Source organism: Phaseolus vulgaris, chromosome 1 (genome assembly GCF_051622355.1).
Source record: "Phaseolus vulgaris cultivar YP4 chromosome 1, ASM5162235v1, whole genome shotgun sequence".
NCBI classification, from domain to species: Eukaryota; Viridiplantae; Streptophyta; class Magnoliopsida; order Fabales; family Fabaceae; genus Phaseolus; species Phaseolus vulgaris.
The window spans coordinates 1,617,248-1,637,383 of NC_143498.1; the positions used below are offsets into that span (position 1 = coordinate 1,617,248).

The 20,136-nt window shown below is 32.6% G+C and overlaps 3 protein-coding genes and 1 non-coding gene across 4 annotated transcripts; 2 read left to right on the forward strand and 2 right to left on the reverse strand.

The window, feature by feature from the left end:
* Positions 1 to 2,968: 2,968 nt before the first annotated feature.
* Positions 2,969 to 3,052, reverse strand: TRNAL-CAA (transfer RNA leucine (anticodon CAA)). The gene has a single exon. It is a non-coding gene; the product is annotated as a tRNA-Leu (tRNA).
* Positions 3,053 to 5,341: 2,289 nt separating this feature from the next.
* Positions 5,342 to 7,765, forward strand: LOC137816320 (thaumatin-like protein 1). The gene is made up of 3 exons (XM_068619415.2): positions 5,342 to 5,485; positions 5,568 to 6,246; positions 7,011 to 7,765. Exons 1-3 carry the CDS (start codon positions 5,434 to 5,436, stop codon positions 7,207 to 7,209), a joined length of 930 nt encoding a protein of 309 aa, XP_068475516.1. The 5' UTR covers positions 5,342 to 5,433; the 3' UTR covers positions 7,210 to 7,765.
* A 1,551-nt stretch (positions 7,766 to 9,316) lies between these two features.
* Positions 9,317 to 14,383, reverse strand: SHD (Chaperone protein htpG family protein). Its single transcript, XM_068619421.1, has 15 exons — positions 13,971 to 14,383; positions 13,763 to 13,883; positions 13,537 to 13,690; positions 13,346 to 13,426; positions 13,095 to 13,206; positions 12,882 to 13,008; positions 12,633 to 12,771; positions 12,081 to 12,198; positions 11,747 to 11,949; positions 11,419 to 11,634; positions 11,161 to 11,326; positions 10,786 to 10,924; positions 10,542 to 10,692; positions 9,982 to 10,386; positions 9,317 to 9,899 (listed from the first exon to the last, which is right to left on the reverse strand). Exons 1-15 carry the CDS (start codon positions 14,035 to 14,037, stop codon positions 9,645 to 9,647), a joined length of 2,454 nt encoding a protein of 817 aa, XP_068475522.1. The 5' UTR covers positions 14,038 to 14,383; the 3' UTR covers positions 9,317 to 9,644.
* A 3,897-nt stretch (positions 14,384 to 18,280) lies between these two features.
* On the forward strand, positions 18,281 to 19,060 carry LOC137816321 (uncharacterized). Its single transcript, XM_068619416.2, has one exon. The coding sequence runs from the start codon at positions 18,364 to 18,366 to the stop codon at positions 18,709 to 18,711; it is 348 nt and encodes a 115-aa protein (XP_068475517.1). The 5' UTR covers positions 18,281 to 18,363; the 3' UTR covers positions 18,712 to 19,060.
* Positions 19,061 to 20,136: the final 1,076 nt, after the last annotated feature.

Here is a 20,136-nt window from a genome sequence, read left to right on the forward strand (position 1 = left end):
GGCGAAATTTCACAAGTTTTGGTAGAGGATAGCCTTGGTTTGCACAAAATTTCTGAAAAATTCTCCGGAAATAGTTTTTTCCAGAAATTCCACGTAAAGATCTCCACTGAATTTGGGACAAAACGCCACAAATTTCAGGTCAAACGGACGAGTATTCACCCACGAAAAAAATCAAACAGTTTCGCACACAGACGAACCTTCCTTTCAGCCCTGGCAGTGATGAATCAAAAATTTATTGCCGATCTCGTGGGACGAATCTGGGGCTCAAATCTCAGCCAAAACTCAACAGACACACTGACGAACGTCTGGTAAAAATTTCAGACCAAAATACCAAAGGAGTAAGGCGTAGTGAGTCCCGGACCGAGAGTAAACAAAACTGGTTTTCCGAAAACAAAACGTCCTGGCTTTTCTTCCCCGTATCTCCCTTTTGTGATTTCTTTACGGACGTGCCTCCTTACCTGGGTGCAAACAACATATGAAAGTACTTGTGCGAATTTTTTCAGCGCAATACGGACCCAGAATAAAATGGCAGAAAGTAGGGCGAAATTTCACAGTTTTGGTAGAGGATAGCCTTGGTTTGCACAAAATTTCTGAAAAATTCTCCGGAAATAGTTTTTTCCTGAAATTCCACGTAAGAATCTCCACTGAATTTGGGACAAAACGCCACAAATTTCAGGTCAAACGGATGAGTATTCACCCACGAAAAAAATCAAACAGTTTCGCACACAGACGAACCTTCCTTTCAGCCCTGGCAGTGATGAATAAAAAATTTATTGCCGATCCCGTGGGACGAATCTGGGGCTCAAATCTCAGCCAAAACTCAACAGACACACTGACGAACGTCTAGTAAAAATTTCAGACCAAAATACCAAAGGAGTAAGGCGTAGCGAGTCCCAGACCGAGAGTGAACAAAACTGGTTTTCCGAAAACAAAACGTCCTGGCTTTTCTTCCCCGTATCTTCCTTTTGTGATTTCTTTACGGACGTGCCTCCTTACCTGGGTGCAAACAACATATGAAAGTACTTGTGCGAATTTTTTCAGCGCAATACGGACCCAGAATAAAATTGCAGAAAGTAGGGTGAATTTTGACACAAGTTTTGGTAGATGATAGCCTTGGTTTGCACAAAATTTCTCAAAAATTATCTGGAAATAGTTTTTTCCTGAAATTCCATGTAAAAATCTCCACTGAATTTGGGACAAAACGCCACAAATTTCAGGTCAAACGAATCAGTATTCACCCACGAAAAAAATCAAACAGTTTCGCACACAGACGAACCTTCCTTTCAGCCCTGCCAGTGATGAATAAAAAATTTATTGTCAATCTTGTGGGACGAATTTGGGGCTCAAATCTCAGCCAAAACTCAACAGACACACTGACGAACGTCTGGTAAAAGCTTCATACCAAAAGACCCAAGGAATAAGGAGTAGTAAATCCTAGACCGAGAGTGAAGAAAACTGGTTTTCCAAAAACAAAACTTCCTGGTTTTTCTTCTCTATATCTCCTTTTTGTGATTTGTTTATGGATGTGCCTCCTTAGCAGGGTGCAAACAACAGATGAAAGTACTTATGTGTATGTTTTTGGAATTTTTGAACGCAGTATGGACCCATTATAAAAATTGTTGAAAGTAGGGCAAAATTTCACAAATTTTGGTAGCCTTGGTTTGCACAAAATTTCTGAAAAATTCTCCCGAAATAACTTTTTGCTGAATTTACATGTAAGAATCTCGACTGAATTTGTGACAAAAGGCAACAAATTTAAGGTCAAACAAATGAGTATTCAACTAGAAAAAAAATTCAAACAGTTTGACACAAAGATGAACCTTCCTTTCAGTCCTAACAGTTATGAATAAAAGATTTATTACAACTCTTGTAGAACTAATTTAGAGCTCAAATTTCAGGCATGACTGAATACACACAATGATATGATTAAAGAATTGTCAAGTGTCATCACCAAAGATTATTAATTTTAAATAATTAAGAACATTAAATGTCATATTTTATCTATGCTTTTGATATATATTACGAAATTGTATATTTTTTTATCAGAGAAAAATAAAACAGAATTTGAACGTAACATATTAAACGATAAAAGAAATTTAATTGAAGCAAATTATAAAAGTTAAATTTTTAAAAAACTATTTGAATTGTTTTCTTAAAAGAAAAGCTTGAGTGTAACACCTTAAATAACTACAGTAGTTTTGTATAGGAAAACTGGAAAAAAATGTAAATTTTAGAACCAAAGTTGTGATTTAAATTTATGAGTTTAGAAATTTAAAACGCACAAATCCTGTCCTTAATGTTAACATTTTTGTAAAAATAGTTTACTTCAATCCTCTTCAAAGTAGGTATTATTTAAACTAAAATAAATTAAATAGCTATTGATTCATCCTAAATTTAATTAAAATAAACACTAATATTAGGATCTTCAGATTTATAAAAAATACTGATTTATTTCAGTTGAACGGGTGCATTAATATTTGTTATATATACACACACATATGTATGAGACAAACACTATATATAATTTTAAAAATATGTATTTAAAATCAAATTTTTAATAAATTATCATAAAGTTCTGATTTTATTGCTTCATTTTTGCTATTATTTTATTATTTAATAAATATCTTATTTATATTAGTTTTCTTTTAATTCCCGCATTTATAAGATTAATCTTATTATTATATTACTGATAAAAAAAAGTATTACTATAGTGCTGATAAAAATAATAAAAATTATAGTAACATCGTTCTGAATACTGTATAGTATTATCAAATATATATTACGGCATGTTTTTTCTACATAAGTTTATTACAAAATAATATCCTTTAATTTTAAGAAGTATTTTTAGTATGTGTATATGCAAAAAAATGTAGATAGTAATATATAGTTTTATTATATTACTTTTTTAAATATGAAGAAAATTGTAAAGTAAAAAAAAAAATTATTTCATAATAACTTAAATGAAAAATGTCAGAAGTGGGATTTGAACCCACGCCCTCAAACGAGGACCAGAACTTGAGTCTGGCGCCTTAGACCACTCGGCCATCCTGACTTATATGTTTCGAGAATGTATCATGGGTTTTATGATCAATAATAATATGATATCTTATTTATATCAATTTTTAATAAAATAAATAATTAATTTTACCCATATCTAAATTTCAATAGAACCAAGAAGTAGATTATAATCATTTCTATTAATTAAAATATAGATACGGTACTTTTTGTATTAATTTATGTCACAGGTATATAAATGAAACAAAATGTTACAATAGTACCATTATGAATACTATACACTTCACTATACCAAGTATATACTGTGAAAAATATTCTACTGGAAAGTAGATGCACATTGATAACAAAAGTTTTTTTTCTTTTTTATGTGTGTGTATATATAATATATAATACCACTTATAGTGTCAAATATTTTGATGTTCAAATAATAAAATTGCAAATCAATTATTATAAACTGTCACATTAAAAATCCGTTAATACCCTGAGTTTGACATACTTAAAAAAATGAAAAGTAATCTGAAAAATTATTCTTAAAAAATATAGTTATTGATCTATTTTTTACTTTGAGAATAAAAAAATAATACATGTAATTTTTTCGTGATGAAAGTCCTATTTCCATTTTCTAGCTTGTTTTTTAATGGGAGAAATGATTAGTTGGTTTTTGAGGACAGTGTAATAATAAAACATAAAAAAGAGAAGAGTTTTAAATAAATGAAGAATAAATATAAAAGTTACAAATTTATAAATAGAAAATTAAATTTTTATTTGTTATTTTATTAAAAGAATTAATTTAATCTCTTTTAAGTTTTGTCCAAAATTTTGAGAAAACTGCTTATTCTTTTCTAACATTTTTTAAAATCAAATAAATAATCTTCTATCCCTAATTTAATTTAGAAGAAGTACAACGATGGTATAAGTTATAGAAATTTTAAAGAAATACTACTTTATTTCACATTGGTGCATTAACTTTTGTTAAAAAAAAGATTCATATTCATTTTACAACTAAATTTAATAAATTATCATAGCTTTTGTTCAACTGTTTAGTTTAGTATCTTATTTATAATAGCTTTCTTAATCAATTAATGAATAAATTAATATTGTTGGACAAATTTTGAAATATTGATATTTTTTTTCATTTTTATTAACAAATGTATATATATATATATATATATGCAATATTTTTTTTCATCATTATTCACTATGAGATGAATCTTAAACGTGATCTTAAGCCTAAGGATTGATTTAATTATCTTATTTTTAGTTGTTATTTAGCATGCATCAGTCTATAAAGGACAGCAAATAAAAAGAAAAATAAAGAAAAGAAAAGAAAAAAAGTATGCAAAAATCTTAGTTTCTTAAGTCCTGTTTTAGCAAAGTGCTTTGCGTGTTTTTATATTTTATTCAGAAAAAAAAACTCAATTTTATATATTCAATAATGTTAGTCCATAATTAAAAGCAATTCAACGCGTCATTACATATCATCAACACTAACAATACTTGACAATGGATTTTAATACAACATTTATTAATAAAAAGGTTAATTTTCTTTATAAAAGCTTACTATAATTTTTTTTAATTAAATAAATATAAATAATAATTAAAAAATAAAAAACAAAACATACATAGATAAAAAAAAAGTTAGTTTAAACCCAACTAAAGATAATAGTTTTCCATTTATGCAGTAATTGAGAATCCAATTCCATGGTAGAAAGTCATAGATTATTTAAAACAAAAAAACATTGGAAAAAAATGAAGAGGCAACAGGGTTAAAAAGGAGGAGATTCTTAGAATTATGTTAGGTAAAATTGTCACCAAACATAACAGTAAGATGCTTTCAAAGTAACTGAAACTGAAAGTTAGCACAGAAAAATGTTTATACAAAATACTCTAAAGAATTTTGATGCTATTATTTAAGTATAAATTATTATATATAATAAGTTTATTATTATTAATAATAATTACTTCAACAACACACTTGGAAAAAAAATCTGATGTGAGAGTTCCTTGGCTGAGAGAAAAATGAAAGACAGAAGAAAGAAAGAAGATAGAAGAAGAATCGAATCTCTTAGCCACTATAAAAAGTGAGAGTGACCTTAATTAATTAAGCAACTCCCTTTAATTAATTACATAATAATATACTTTGCCCCTTATATACGTTGGTTGATTAAATCCTATAAGAATCATAGCAACATGCAGTAAAAAACCAGATAAAAATATTATACCCTTTAGCTTAATCTTTTACTTAGGACTCAGCAACTTATAGTGGGTTTTACTCCACCTAATATTCTTTATGGATTAATCTATAGTATCTATATATCTATATCTATTCATCACAAAATCTAAGACTTTATTATCATATTCCATTGCTTCATTTCATGCAAGAACATTCTCTTCTTCCATTCATCAATCACATTGCGAATGGATTGCTTCTGCATACACATTGCTCTCATCTGGGTTTTCATTTTCAAAGGTAATTCATTATTTCATTCTTCATTGGTTAAATCTTTTGCATAACATAACTTGTTTCTAAAATTTGCATCATTGGATAATAGGTGCTTCAGGTGCAACATTTACTCTTATAAACAAATGTGATTACACAGTGTGGCCTGGGATTTTGGCCAATGCAGGGAGCTCCGGATTGGATTCAACCGGGTTTCAACTCCAACCGGGTGGGTCAAGGATCTTCCACGCGCCGCCGAATTGGTCGGGAAGATTCTGGGGAAGAACCGGGTGCAATTTTGACCCGAATACCCAACAGGGTAGTTGCACAACCGGAGACTGTGGCTCCAATCAGGTAGAATGCAACGGGGGCGGGGCAAGCCCACCCGCCACATTGGCGGAGTTCACGGTCGGGTCGGGTTCGGGCACGCAGGACTTTTACGATGTGAGTCTCGTTGACGGTTACAACTTGCCGTTAATTGTGGAGCCCAGTGGCGGATCAGGTACGTGCGGGTCTACCGGGTGCGCTGCGGACCTGAACCAACGGTGCCCCAACGAGTTACGCGTGGCGGATCGCGCCGCGTGTAGGAGCGCCTGCGAGGCGTTTCGGAGCCCCGAGTATTGCTGCAGCGGCGCGTACGGTTCACCCGCGACATGCAAGCCTTCGATTTATTCGCAGGTATTCAAATCCGCGTGTCCGAAATCGTATAGCTACGCATACGACGACGCTACGAGTACGTTTACGTGTACGGGAGCTGATTATACCATTACATTCTGCCCTTCAACCACAAGGTAAGGAGATTCTGCATCTAACTATTAATTTCATCAATTATTTTTTTATTTGTTTGTTTTCTTTTCAGTGCCATTTCTTTCTTTATGCTTTCAGTGTTAATGTTGCAATAATCATCATTATAATAATATGCCACCGTTTTATTAAAATTGGAGTGATATGGTAGTTACTAACTTTTTTGTTTTCTAGTTATAGTGACCTTTTAGTGTCGCACAAGTTAATGTCGAAACTATATTTGCTTGAGGAACACAAAAAGAAAAGAGAGTTGCTTGCAAAATAAGAGGCCAAGCAATTCGAATCTATTACAGCATATTTTCGTTGGATTGTTTCCTTATTCATAAATAATGTACCATTTTGTTCCAAATATTTTCAAAATCTAAAATCTAAAAATAAGAGTATGTTTTAAATAAGAGTTTTGACAACCTTAAACCTAAAACATTATTAAAAATAAGTGTACTTTCAATCGAATGTGTTATCTGTCATCTTTCTTATAAGTTCTCTCGTATATATATTATTTCTCTTTTCTGCTACTGTTACATCTAACCTTATTTTCTATCAACTTCATAGTAAATGTTTTTCTTTTATTTATATGTTGACTCTTCGAAATTCTCACAATTCCTTCTTAAAAATTCATTAAAATAATATCGCCATCAGATTCTTTAATATGGTTTATACCCATAATCCTATATTTCTTTTTGGTATAAATAATTGATGTAATTAATAAATTATTTTAGGAATAACAAAAGTGTTTTGTGTTTACGTGCAGCCAAAAATCTGCAAGGGATTCACCACCTCCTCCAACTGGAATTGGGTCAGAAACAGGGACAGGGGAGATGCCATTGATAGTTAACAGTCCATGGTTTCCCAACTTTTTCACTGGACTCTCATCCAACTCTCATTCGTGTCCCTTGCCATTCATTGTTACACTCACTGTGCTAATCTTCTTCTCTTTGCAATACTCATAGTGCAAAAAAGTGCTAGGTGACATTTTTTAGGGTAACTAAGTCTCATGGTAAATGGTACAAAACCTCTCAATGAATTCTCTTTCACAATCATTTTAACTGGAAAGCAATTGCAATCAGAATCATGTGCACCCCACCAGCAAAAGGGGGTTTTTCATACATGGATTGCCATTATTCAAATAGAAAGTGATGTAGCAGAATATGAAAAGTAGTGTTTTCTATGCTTTGCTTGACTTAGAATTTGAGTAACATGGTTGGTACTCTACTAACCAGTTAAAGGCAACTTTGAGGGTATTTTAAGCTTGGAACCGTGTCATTTGGGTTGGCAAAACAATGGGATATGCAATTATATTGTCTAGCAAAGAGACATAGCCACTTATTGCTGAACTAATGCTGATGCTAAACGCACTCGGTTCTGTTCAAAGGCACGTAGCTAGTTTGATTAAACAACTCAATGATGGTTTTTTAAGCAGTGGAGTTCTTTGAAACCTTGATGATGATGTAATGGCTTATTCAAGTGTTGTACATTTCAAGATTTAGTCCCATTGAGATTTACTTACTGTGCTCTCTTTTACAATGTCCCTATCAGCACAATTTTAAAATAATTATGCATAAAATTTCATCCCTAACTATCATATATTTGTGTCGATTAAACAAGAGAAACGTCAGTTAGGATTATACGTATTTATTTGACGAAATGCAACGGTTAATGCTTATTTAGTTCATTAAATCATTAGAAGTTTTGAGGCTTATAAAAGATTAGATGGTAACGTCTTAATGTAGTTGATCCTTTTCCATTTATTAGTTAGTGCACAATATTTTACTTTGAATGAATATTTGCTGAAGAAAAAGTGAATAGAAAATTGGAGAGAATATATAAGGAAAGGCTGACTGATATTTATTTGCTAACATTTGGGGGTGTTATGGAAGGTGGGAGAAGAAATTTGGGGACCGCAATTTACTTTAAATTTCTATTACTTATTATTTTTAATATGGTAGTTCAATATATGGAAACATTTTGGAATTAGACATTTATTACATTAGGAACGTTTAATTCCTTTTGGGCCAAAGTTCTTGGGTAAACGTAAACTTTTATGGAGGTGGGCAATCTTGTAGGACTGTTTCTTCCTGCACCTCCATATGTTCTTCTCGCATCCCATACACAACATGAAAAATATCTTTTTAACCTTCTTGTGCCACCTCCATAAAGTAGCTTCTGGATTATATAGTCCGGACATGCATTTGGAAATAGACTTCTGGATTACGTAATCCGAAAGCTAAAAAAACTTCTGAATTACATAATCTGAAAACTAATCATGCATTTGAAAAAAGGTTTCTGAATTATGTAATTCAGAAACTAATTACGAATTTGAAAAAGACTTCCGAATTACGTAATCCATAATATTACTGAGGGTTTGGAAATATGAAAATGTATGGAGGTGGGAGAAGAATATATGGAGGTGCAGGAAGAAACAGCCCTCTTGTAGTCCTAGACACATTCAACATTTGGGCCACATTTTGTCATTAGAAGCAATAATATTTACTTCCTGCAACCAATGAAATTTGAACTTGCACCTGCTGTTTATGCAAAATGACAAAAATATCTTTAAATATAATGGGGTGCAGCTCAAAATACATTTTGGAATCTCTTTTTCAAAACATTTATAGATTTAGATTTTTAAAACATTTTTCTGGATTTTGAAATTCTTTTTCGCTTTCAGATTTTGAAACACTTTTATTGTATTTCAAAAGGACAATTTTAGAAATTTAAAAGTGGATTGGGTACATGTCACCCTTCATTGCGTGCAGGAAGAATTAACATAAACTAATTCTAAGCAATTAACCTGTTTAAATAAAGGAATGTTGCTAACATTAGAGAGAAAAAATTTATATGAGAATGTGAAGGAAAAAGAATTCTAAATTATTCATGAATATAGTTAGAATTAAATCACCAAGTCAAAACAACATTTTCAAATAATTATATGATATGATGACTTAACTTTCTAATGCCTTTATTCGAGTAATCCAAATGTGTTTCTTTCACCCTTTCGTTTCGTTATAAAGGCTCCTTTCACTTAATACGTTTTTTCTTTTAAGAAAGTCACGAGACTTCATAATTTACTCTTAACTTTTCACGTTGGAGAACAATTATATGGTTCAAATTTATCTCTCACACCCTCTCATATTGCATTTTGACAACGTTGATGATGGGAAAGAGAAGTAAGGAAAGTTTTTTGGAAGTGAAAATTGTGTTAAGACTAATAGGGTGGTAGTGCAAAATTCGAGCGCATAAGATGATTACACTAAGGTATCCTTTAAAAAGTTATGAAAACAAAATTCATACTACATAAGCTTGTACGGTCTATCTTAATAGCTAAAGCATGAAAAAGAAAGGGAAACCGACAGCACCGTCAATAAATAGAGGATGTGATGCAAATCTACAACTCGTCTTTGGTATCGTCGACATCATCATCAACTTCATCAGGCTTTGGAGTATCTTGTTTTGCCTCACTTTCAGCCTCCGCTTCGGTGTCATCTTCCTCTTCAACTGTTGCTTCAGGACTGATGTCCAAGCTAGTCTTCACTGAATCATAAATACGGGAAGTAAAATCCTTGGGATCATCAAGCAGGAAGCCACTTTCGAAGAGTGCAGTCTGGTACATCAGCTGTGCTGTTTGTTTTACACCCTCATCCTGAAAAGTTAGCCCATTGTGTCAACAAATAAACCTTAATCGTCTCAAGTGACAGGAAACATTGAAATCTAAGAATGAATACCTCGGGGTTCTTTACTACTCTCTCGCGGAGCTCCTTGATAATAGGGTGCCTAGGATTGATCTCAAGCACCCTCTTGCCACGCATGTATGCTTGCTTGCTAGCATCTGACAAAGTTTGAGACTGCATGATTCGCTCCATGTTTGCACTCCAACCATATTTTGATGTCACCACTACACAAGGAGTGTTATCCAATCGGTTGGATATCTTCACATCATCGACATTGTCCTTGGAAAGAGAACTTTTCCACCACTTGGTAAGATCCTTAAAGGATTCCTTCAGTTCCTTGTTTTTAGTATCCTTCCCAAGTTTCAAACCCTCCTTGGACACATTTTGGAACTTTTTATCTTCATAATCCATCAGGTATTGCATCAAGTATTCATCAACTGGATCCGTGAAGAAAATAACCTGTACCAAGTTTAAAAGAAAATACAGTTAGAAGACATCAAATCAATGAGATCGTCTTTCCTCAGCAGAACAGAGACAAAAGTTTCCAAAGAAAGAAAAAATACAATTTCTGGAAGTAACATTTTTGCATTAAAATAAATTGATTTTAATTGCACCTCAAAATTTTTCTTCTTAAGCCGCTCAAGGAATGGAGATTTTTCCAGTTGTTCTTTGTTGGTTCCAGTTATGTAAAAGATGTCCTTCTGCCCAGCTTTCATTCTAGATATGTACTGATCCAGGGATGTCAATTTACCGTCAGACGTGGTGCTGTAAGAGTTACAGGCATCAGCAAAATGTTACCTAACGAAAACGAGGAAATAACACTACCGAGTTTAGTTATTACATGCAGAATTAATATACCTCTCAAATCTGAGCAATTTTGCCAACCGATTTCTGTTAGTGGCATCCTCGATGATACCAAGTTTAATGGATTTACCGAACTCGTTCCAGAACTTGACATATTGACCTTTCTTCTCATCCTTGTCAGAGGATGCATTTTCTGCATAAATATTTAAGATAGATGGAAGTGCGAAGTCAACGAATAGAATTCAAGAAGCCACTTATACAATTAAAGAAAAATGACAACATCATTTCACCACCACCCCCGCAAGAATAAACGATAACAATTCGACTGTTTGACACACAGCAAGCCTAGAATTGTAGAACTGATACACGTTTTGGTCAACCTTAGCCCATGAAAAGGAATAAGATGGAGCCCATAATTTAACACCATACCTTTCTTTTCTTTGTCTGTGGACTCGTCGGGATCCTCATCAGCAATCCTACGGATCATATCAAGGGCTTTCCTGATAAGTTTCTTCTTGATTGTCTTTAGACTATTATGTTGTTGAAGCATCTCTCGCGATACATTAAGTGGTAATGTGTCAGAATCAACAAGACCCTGCTCCCAATGTCAAAAATAACATTAACAAAAAATTACTCTGATCCTCATAAATATATTTATGTCCAATAACAAGGCACAGTGATGCCTACCCTCAAGAAGTTTAGGTACTTGGGCAACAGTTCATCAAACTCGTCTGAAATGAACACTCGTCTAACATACAACTTCAGGTTGGATTTGTTTGCGTTATAATAGCTCTCGTATAAATCTTGAGGTGCCTTGGGTGGTACAAACAGGACTGCCTTGAACTCTACATCACCTTCGGCAGTGAAGTGACTCCACGATAGAGGTTTCTCATCATTGAAATCCTGCACACAGATAAATCCACAACTTTATGAATATTAACAAACTCGGAGTGAAGGAAATTTAGCTACAGATTACCTTGAAGTATCACATAAGAAATGAACATGCAAATATTACCTTGGCAAGAGAGTGGTAGAATTTGGTGTATTCTTCCTCTGTAACCTCCTTTGGATTCCTCAGCCATATAGCTTTCACATCATTTAGAAGTTCCCATTCGTAAGTTGTTTCCTTCACTGTCTTTGTCTTAGGCTTTTTGTCTTCGTCATCTTCACCTTTATCCGCATCTTCGTCTTCGGTTTCCTCTTTGGAGCTGCCATAAGCTGTTTAAGGAAGAAAACAAGGTAAGAATCTTAAATTACCATAATATACAAGAATGAACAGACACTGAAACATCATATTGAGACAGGTTACAAATGGAAAGATCCAGCTGAATTCTTTAAAATATACATACCAGAATCATCTTCATCGCCGGATTCATCTTCATCTGCGGGAACCTCCACATCAACCTCTTTGCTTGCCCAGATATAGATAGGGAAGTTAATAAATTCAGAGTACCTCTTCACCAATTCCTGTGAAAAAAACAGTTATCAAATCATATTTAGCAAGATATTGACTTCTTTCGTATTGAGAATAGTCATTAACTAAAACAACGAATATTAAATCATGTCAATCCTGTTTTCCTTATCCTTTTCGCAACTATAAATGCACACCGGATTTGTGCTGCCAAAATCATAATCCATATAAATATTTACTTGGACTGAAAATGTTACTTTAACTAGTGAGAACTCAAGCATTTTACAAGTGCAACACTTCATATAAACCCAGCGCCCTACTTAATATTGCATATTTACCCAGTGAAAATCAATAGCACTATACTTTCAAGTAAATGCAAACTACATAATGCTGACATATAGATTATACTACTTATGCGCCGTAAACAAGAAGACGTGATATTTTAAACTCAAAAAAGTTATAATAATTAAGGTAATAGTTTGGTGCATACTTTCAGTTTAGATTCCTCCAAGTACTCCCCAGCCTCTTCTTTGAGGTGTAGTCTAATTTCGGTTCCTCGTCCAAGAGGTTCGTTCCATGTATCTTCCGAAATTGCAAAAGCTCCGTCAGCTTTTGATTCCCATACATACCTGAGAATCGAATAATTTCCAAGTTAGTCAACTGGATTACAAATAAACAAAAAACAACGCGTTCAACATTTACTGATTAGAAAAACAATATCATGTCTTAAAAGACATACTGCTTATCATCGTTATGCTTGCTAACGACTTCAACGTAGTCAGCCACGAGATACACAGAGTAAAAGCCGACACCAAACTGCCCAATCAGATTGAGATCTCCACTTGTTTGCATTTTCTCAACAAAGGCTGAATCAACAACACACAGTTCCAATTAACACCATCCTAACCATATCACAACAAAATTACATCAGCAAATGCCACAACATACGTACCTGAAGTTCCAGATTTAGCAATTGTCCCCAAATTCTTAATCAAATCCTCCTTTGTCATACCAATACCCCGGTCTCGGATCGAGAGAATTTTCTTTTCCTTGTCTAACTTAATCTGAAACATCAACATGTTTCAGTTTAGTTACAAAACAATACAACACCGCCATTCATTTCTTATACTGCCATCATAAACATTATATAAAAAAAAATCTTCAAAATAATAATAATAATTAATAGATGCTAGCAGTACTAACCCGAATATCAAGCTTGGTGTTATCACCTTCTCCCAGAACCTCCTTGTCCGTGAGAGAGAGGAACCTAATCTTGTCCAAAGCCTAAAACGCATGCATCATTTGTCATTAACAACAATTCATTCGAGTCCGGACGCTAAAATTGAAATGCAACTGTTTACTAAATTAATTTAAATTAATAAACAAAGCCTTACGTCAGAAGCATTGGAAATCAACTCTCTGAGGAAGATATCCTTGTTACTGTAGAGAGAGTTGATGATAATATCCATGAGCCGTGAAACTTCCGCTTGGAACTCAAACTTCTCCGCGGAGCTCCGAAGAGATCTCTTCGAGATCGACTCCGCCTCCCTTAAAATCACAATAACACGCGTTCAGACGCCAAAACAAGAAACCGAAAGTTAGAGAGAGAACAGCGCATACCTTTTGACGACATCTGAATCGGTGGAAAGGCCATGAGGAACAGCGCCGATCTTGTCCTCCACCTTCGGCGGATCTACAAGCTCGTCGGAATCGCCCGCGGCATTCGCCTGAAACTTTCGACCTACGGAAAGCAAAATACGATGCGTAAACGAATTCGAAAACGAAGTGATACACGAAGAAAACAAGAGTGAATGGTGAAGTGGCGTACCTTGATCTGCAAAGAGAAAGAGGAGAGAGAGTAGAAGGAGAACGGAAGCAACCGTCCACTTCCTCATCGCAGTGCGCACACACACAATGCTTCTAGTAGCTTCCACCAGTGAAGAAGAGATCCGTTTAGTTTGGATTGGTTTCGCATCTGCGTTTAGATGGTTTATTTATATATGACTCAGCTATAGGTTTCCCCGTGTTTGTTACGGGGAGCTTCATTGCTACCAAGACCTCCGTTCCGCCAGCGTGGACAATCTAACGGTTTCAAATCCAAGTTCTGACGCGTGGCATTATTCTATTGGCTCTCTCTTGTTCATTCGACGTGGAATTTGCGAGTAGTGTAGGAGATGGTCCCACCAGACGACTCCAAAGTGCAACTCCACCATTACCATTTCGGAAATGTTAGTTATTTTCTCTAATTTTCTCTAATACGGCAGCTTCTTATTGGTTATATATTTTCTTTTTTACGTCGAAAAACGTAATAACTTTCCTCCTCCTTATTCAATTTTTATATTAAATCTTAGTATAAAATATATATTTTATTTATAAATTATTTATTTAAAATTTACAACACAACTTAGATAATTATAAGACAGTTATCCTATACGACTGTGTTTTAGATGTATTAAAATGGAAGTTTTATAAAATTATGTAACGTTAAATAGGAAGATATGTCTTTTAAATTCTTATACGACTAATTTAAACCAACATTCACGTTACGAAAATGGGCTCAAGTAGCTACTGACAAAAGGAATTTTCCTTGGGCCGAAACAAAAATTACACAAACAAATGGACAAACAAAATGGGTTATGGAGAGGTTCTTCCTGCACCTCTATTATTTCTTCTTGCACCTCCACAATTTATTTTAAAAATTCATTTTATCCTTAATGAAATAAAAATGACTCTCGTGAATCTCTTTGTGAGAGAATTTGTGCATTTTAATGACTTTTAAATTATAAAATTCAGAATACAAAAGTTGGTTTTCAAATTCTATAATTCAGAAGTGAATTTAAATTCTGAAAATGACTTTCGAATTATAAAATTTGAAATATAAATTCAGAAAGATATTTTTAAATAACAATAAGTGCTGGAAGAAACTATGGAGGTGCAGAAAGAAATTCCTGGGTTGTGTTTGCAACGAAAATGGGAAAGGGAAAAGGAAATTGCTACTTGACTTTCACAATTTCTTCTTACACCTTCTATTATAAATTATTATTTTTTTATATTTTGAAAAATATACAATTTAAAATATGTTAAAAAAATTAAAATTACACGTCCCGGAAGCATTCAAATAAAATATATTTTGAGATATATATTCAATAACATGTAATTTAAAATTAGTTTTTAATGATTCTAAATTAATCATTCTGTAATCTCTCGCAGTAAAAATTATCATTGTGCACTAAAATTATAAGAATCGATTAATGTTAGTTTTTTGAAACGCATAAATAAAAAGTTAAATCTTTCACATGTTCAAATCTTGAAAAATAATTCCCAAGATACAAAAGTGTCTAGAATTAGCACCTAAAATGGTTATAGAATAAAAGATTAAATTGATGTTAAGAATGTGTCAAAGCAGAAACTTTTTTATTCAACAACTATCTTATCGAGTAGACTTCACATTAATTACTTGTGTACTAAATTAATATATTGAAGAATATAAGAGATGAAGTTGGAGCATCGTAATCCAAAGTTATTAGTATAATAATATAACCCCTTGTTTAGGCCTACACCATGTAAATAATTTTCATAAAATTTATTATAGACGAGACAGCCAAACAGACTAATGCCATGCCCCTACCAAATTAGTTTCTGAGAAAATATACCACAAATAAACTGGCTCTTATTTCTTCATACAATCGCAAAAATATTGTTGTGGATCGTTTGGAGTTTAAATCTAATATAATTTTATAAAATCAATTTATTTTTTTATTGATATTTGTACCACTCAAATCTGATAAAAGTTCAATATTCGGTTAAAATCAACCAACACCATCATATTCCAAGAAGATTAGTAAAGTTAATCAATAACTAAATATTAGGTAATATGTTTTAACTATAGTTCATATTCTTAATCTAACTCAATAACAAAGGATTCATGATAATCATATAAATAGATACAGATTTCAAAAATCATATGCATTATCATTATACACAAAATATATCAAGTGTCGAATACCAAAATCTCACTTGAGCATCATAATACCTTTTGTAGACACCATTCGACCTTGAAATTCCCTAAGATGAGAAGTAGAAAGGCAAAAGGAGTACGAGGAGTTTATATAGAGGAAAGAGGAGCAAACTGACCAACTGAGAAAAAAAGACAATCATTCTCTTGGTTTCAACCTCGTTCGATAACAATAAGATTTTTAATATACATTTTTACGTGGAAACCATTTAACTTGTGTGAGAATATATATTGTGATGATCCGATAACGAGTGAGTTTATAAGTTTAACGAACTCTTGTTAAAATAAACTCTGATAACATATTAAAAAAGTAAATTTTAAACTTAACTCAATATTATAAAATCCACTTACAAAATAAATTTTACAACTAATTATATATTATACAAATATTTTTATCTCTAACCAATTCGATATAACACATCATTATCTAATGACACTGATGAATGCAGATTCTAGTCTTCAATAATACATAAAATTCAATTGTTGTGGACGCAAAGGGTAAAGCTTAGAATGGATTAACAAGCATGAAAAGAGAAAGACGTTGAGTTTCTCACTAAAGAATGAAGTTGGATCTGAGAAATCATAAATGAAAAGAGCATCCAAGAATCACGATATTAAAAGGGAAGGTGGTTCACGATCGGTGGGTGACGGTGACGGTGATGTTGAGGGTTAGGGCTAGGGTGTTATCACAACCACCCAAACAAGGTCAAAAAAACAGATTAAAAAAAAGTAATAATTAAGTATAATAAATTCGTATAAACTAATTTACATATTCAACTCTAAACAAGTTTTATGTGGTATAAGCTAAATTTGTTCTTAAATTTTAATAAAAAATAATATTATTTGTTTATTCGTGACGTAGGCATCGGTTAAAGGCATGATTATATTGTGAAGTCTTGGTATAAAAAAGCAGACATGATAGTTATACTTGCGAAAAGTATAAGTACCTTAACAACAAACGACAGAAGCAGAATACGGTAAATAAAAGGAAACGGTGTACGAATCCCAAAAAGCAAAAAAAGAAAACGCCACGTCAGAAGAAAACAGACATGAGAAACACGTGGCATTATATCGTTGGAGTTTAAAAATCGGCGGTTGTGTACGATAATAACACCACGATAAGTTACGAAACAGTGGATATGTTCGGATCTCCTTGTTCTGCAAATCGAAGTAGATAAGCTCGATGTGGTTGTAGTAAATAACCACGCCATCAAAATCGCAACACACTCTTTTCCACATTTTTTTTTAATGCTTTAAATTTATCTTGATTTTTACATAACATTGAATATAGAGATTATTAAAAACAAGGATATAATTAATTTTTATAAATAACAGTTAAATAAAAAACATTTTTTTAAATAGCATATTAAATAAAAGTGTACTAGAAAAATATATTTGGGCATGTGTTTTTAGCATTTCTAATTTGTAATTATGAAAAATATTGGATAAACTATTTCGGTATAGGACACTTCAAAGAATACACTAAGGTATTAATAAAGTATAAAAAATTAATATTAACAACATGACTAAGTTTATAAATAAGATTTTTTTTTATAAAAAAGTAATGTGCCTTTTTTCATTAACTATAACTAACTTAAAAATAAGAGTACTTACTTGTGTTAGAATATTTTTTTCAGGTGAACATTTGAAGCATCAATATTGAAGGAAAAAAAAGTTATAATTGATAAAACAGTTATAACTGATAAAACAGTTACAGTTGATAAAACAGTACGTTACAATTGATAAAACAGTTACAACTGATAAAATAATTACAACAGAAATTTATATTATATGAGATATTTTTATCGAAAAACGATCAAAAGATCACTACTAACACGTCAACAATTATACGTCGAGTCACAGGTGCTCCTTAAACTATACAAGTAAAAATACTGAAGCATTATTAATTTGATTTTGTAATTAAATAAAGTTTTACTATAATAGATGTATTAATGTTTAATTATTAGACGTATTATTAAAGGTAGATTCGAATGGGAATAATTAGGTAAAAATATTATGACGTAAATTTGATGTTTGTGATAATTAGGGTGAGATATGAGACAAGAGGGACCCATTATCGTAATTTCATGATCATAGGGGCTTATAATTAAAAGTTAAAACCTGAAACATTCCCAAGACGACGACGCATTAAAGCCACATCCACACACAGATCGACCCACACACACACAAACATTTTTCTCTTTCTATGGCTGTGTCTGATGCTGTAGTGAGTAACCTAACGGTGCTCTATGTGGCGGTGATCGCCTGCATCAAGCTGTACGGCTTCGCGTGTGGACGAAGCTTCGGCGGCGCCTTCGTCCTCCTCGTTTCCACTGCGACCGTCGCGCTCATTCTCGTCGCCACGCTCACCTGGGACGTCTCTCGTAAGGCCACGTACGCCTTCGCCGCCGATCACTCTCCGCCGCCATCGCCGCCGCATCACGCGCACGAGCCCTGCAAGGGCGGCATCTGCTGGCATGGCGTCGCCGTTCGCTCGCCGGCATCGCAGGTTCGCTTCAGGCTCCCGCAGAATCTTCCTCACACAACTTTGTGATCACTGAATCCCTCATCATCAACAAAAAAAAGAGGGGTTTTGTTAATTACTTTTTTTTTTGCTTTTTTCTTTTCTTCTTGTTTTTGCCCTTTTTTTTATTAGTTAGGTTCAAATATTTACATACATATATATAAATAAATATACATATATATATATATATAGAGAGAGTGTGGAAGTTAATTTTGTTGCTCCATTATAGATATAACGTTCCTTATATGTGCATACTTCTCTGCAGTTTGTAGTTCTTTGTTTTTTTTTTTCTTTTTTACTAAAAAAGACGTGTATATGATGATGATATGTAAATAGTGGTTGGAAGGTTTATGTGAATAAACTATGTTTTTTTCTTAGTGTAATGGCATAAAAGGGTACTTCTGATTTCTGCTCGTGTTGTTCTTCAGTATCAAATTAGTGCATTTCAAAGTATTTGGATTGATTGAAATTTTTAATAAAATGTTAGCCATTTTTTAGTTTCTCTGAAATGCATTACATCAGTGTTTATATCTATAACATGTAAAAGTAATTTATTTATTGAAATAATGAAGTTATTTTTGTGAAATTGTTTTTGTAAATAACTATTTTTAAACAATAGAAAAACTCTTAAACACGATGAGATATGTTGAGAGAAGAGAATGTTAGGGTTGGTGACACTCATATGAACAGTGAGGAAAGAAAGAATATATGATGAAGAGAAGGAACTATGTGAGAGAGAGAGAGAAAAATGAAGAGTTGGTGAAGATGGTACTTTCTGTGTGTGGTACTTTCTGGAGTAATAATTTTTGGGGAAATTATAAATTTAAGAAAGATTTTTTTTTTTTTTTTATGTTATGTTGAAGTTCCTCCTAATTATTATACTTAAGATTGTGTATCTCTTATTATGAGAATTTATTCCTATTTATTTTATTTGGATTTTCAATAAAAGTACACTATGGTATTTATCTCTCACTTTTTTTAAGTACTACTTCAAGTACACCATGACACTGACCACACCAACTTGAAAATAGAATACTTGAAATTTGATTTGTAAAAGTCAATTCTTTAATCAAATTTAAGCTAAATATTAAATTTGTTAAAGAAATCAATTAAATTTGAGTTAGTTGTGATTCAATTAGTTAATCAATTTGATATTATATATTGTAAAAAAAATAGATAATACAGAAGAGTTAAAATAATAGAAATGAAAAGAATAATCATGTTAATGGTAAATGTGGAAGAGTTAAAATTAGGAAAAGTGTTTGAAAAATAAATAACAATACATGTCTTATTGGTGTCATGGAAAAATTCAAGAAACGTGAATTTAGGACAACTATAATTTTATTAATTAAAGTAATTAAGTTTTATCTATATTAGATTCATTATTTGGGTTTATAAAAGAATCAAAGGATAATTTATATGATTAATTTTTTAATACAATAAATCAATAAAAAT

Excerpts from the sequence above, each read along its gene's own strand:
- LOC137816320 (XM_068619415.2), top strand. The coding sequence starts at position 5,434 with ATGGATTGCTTCTGCATACACATTGCTCTCATCTGGGTTTTCATTTTC. Across the intron at positions 5,486-5,567 it reads CTGGGTTTTCATTTTCAAAG|GTGCTTCAGGTGCAACATTT; the intron begins GTAATTCATTAT and ends ATTGGATAATAG. Across the intron at positions 6,247-7,010 it reads TTCTGCCCTTCAACCACAAG|CCAAAAATCTGCAAGGGATT; the intron begins GTAAGGAGATTC and ends GTTTACGTGCAG.
- SHD (XM_068619421.1), bottom strand. The coding sequence starts at position 14,037 with ATGAGGAAGTGGACGGTTGCTTCCGTTCTCCTTCTACTCTCTCTCCTC. Across the intron at positions 13,884-13,970 it reads CTTTCTCTTTGCAGATCAAG|GTCGAAAGTTTCAGGCGAAT; the intron begins GTACGCCACTTC and ends TGCTTTCCGTAG. Across the intron at positions 12,199-12,632 it reads TGGAGGAATCTAAACTGAAA|GAATTGGTGAAGAGGTACTC; the intron begins GTATGCACCAAA and ends TTTTTTTCACAG.
- LOC137816321 (XM_068619416.2), top strand. The coding sequence starts at position 18,364 with ATGGCTGTGTCTGATGCTGTAGTGAGTAACCTAACGGTGCTCTATGTG.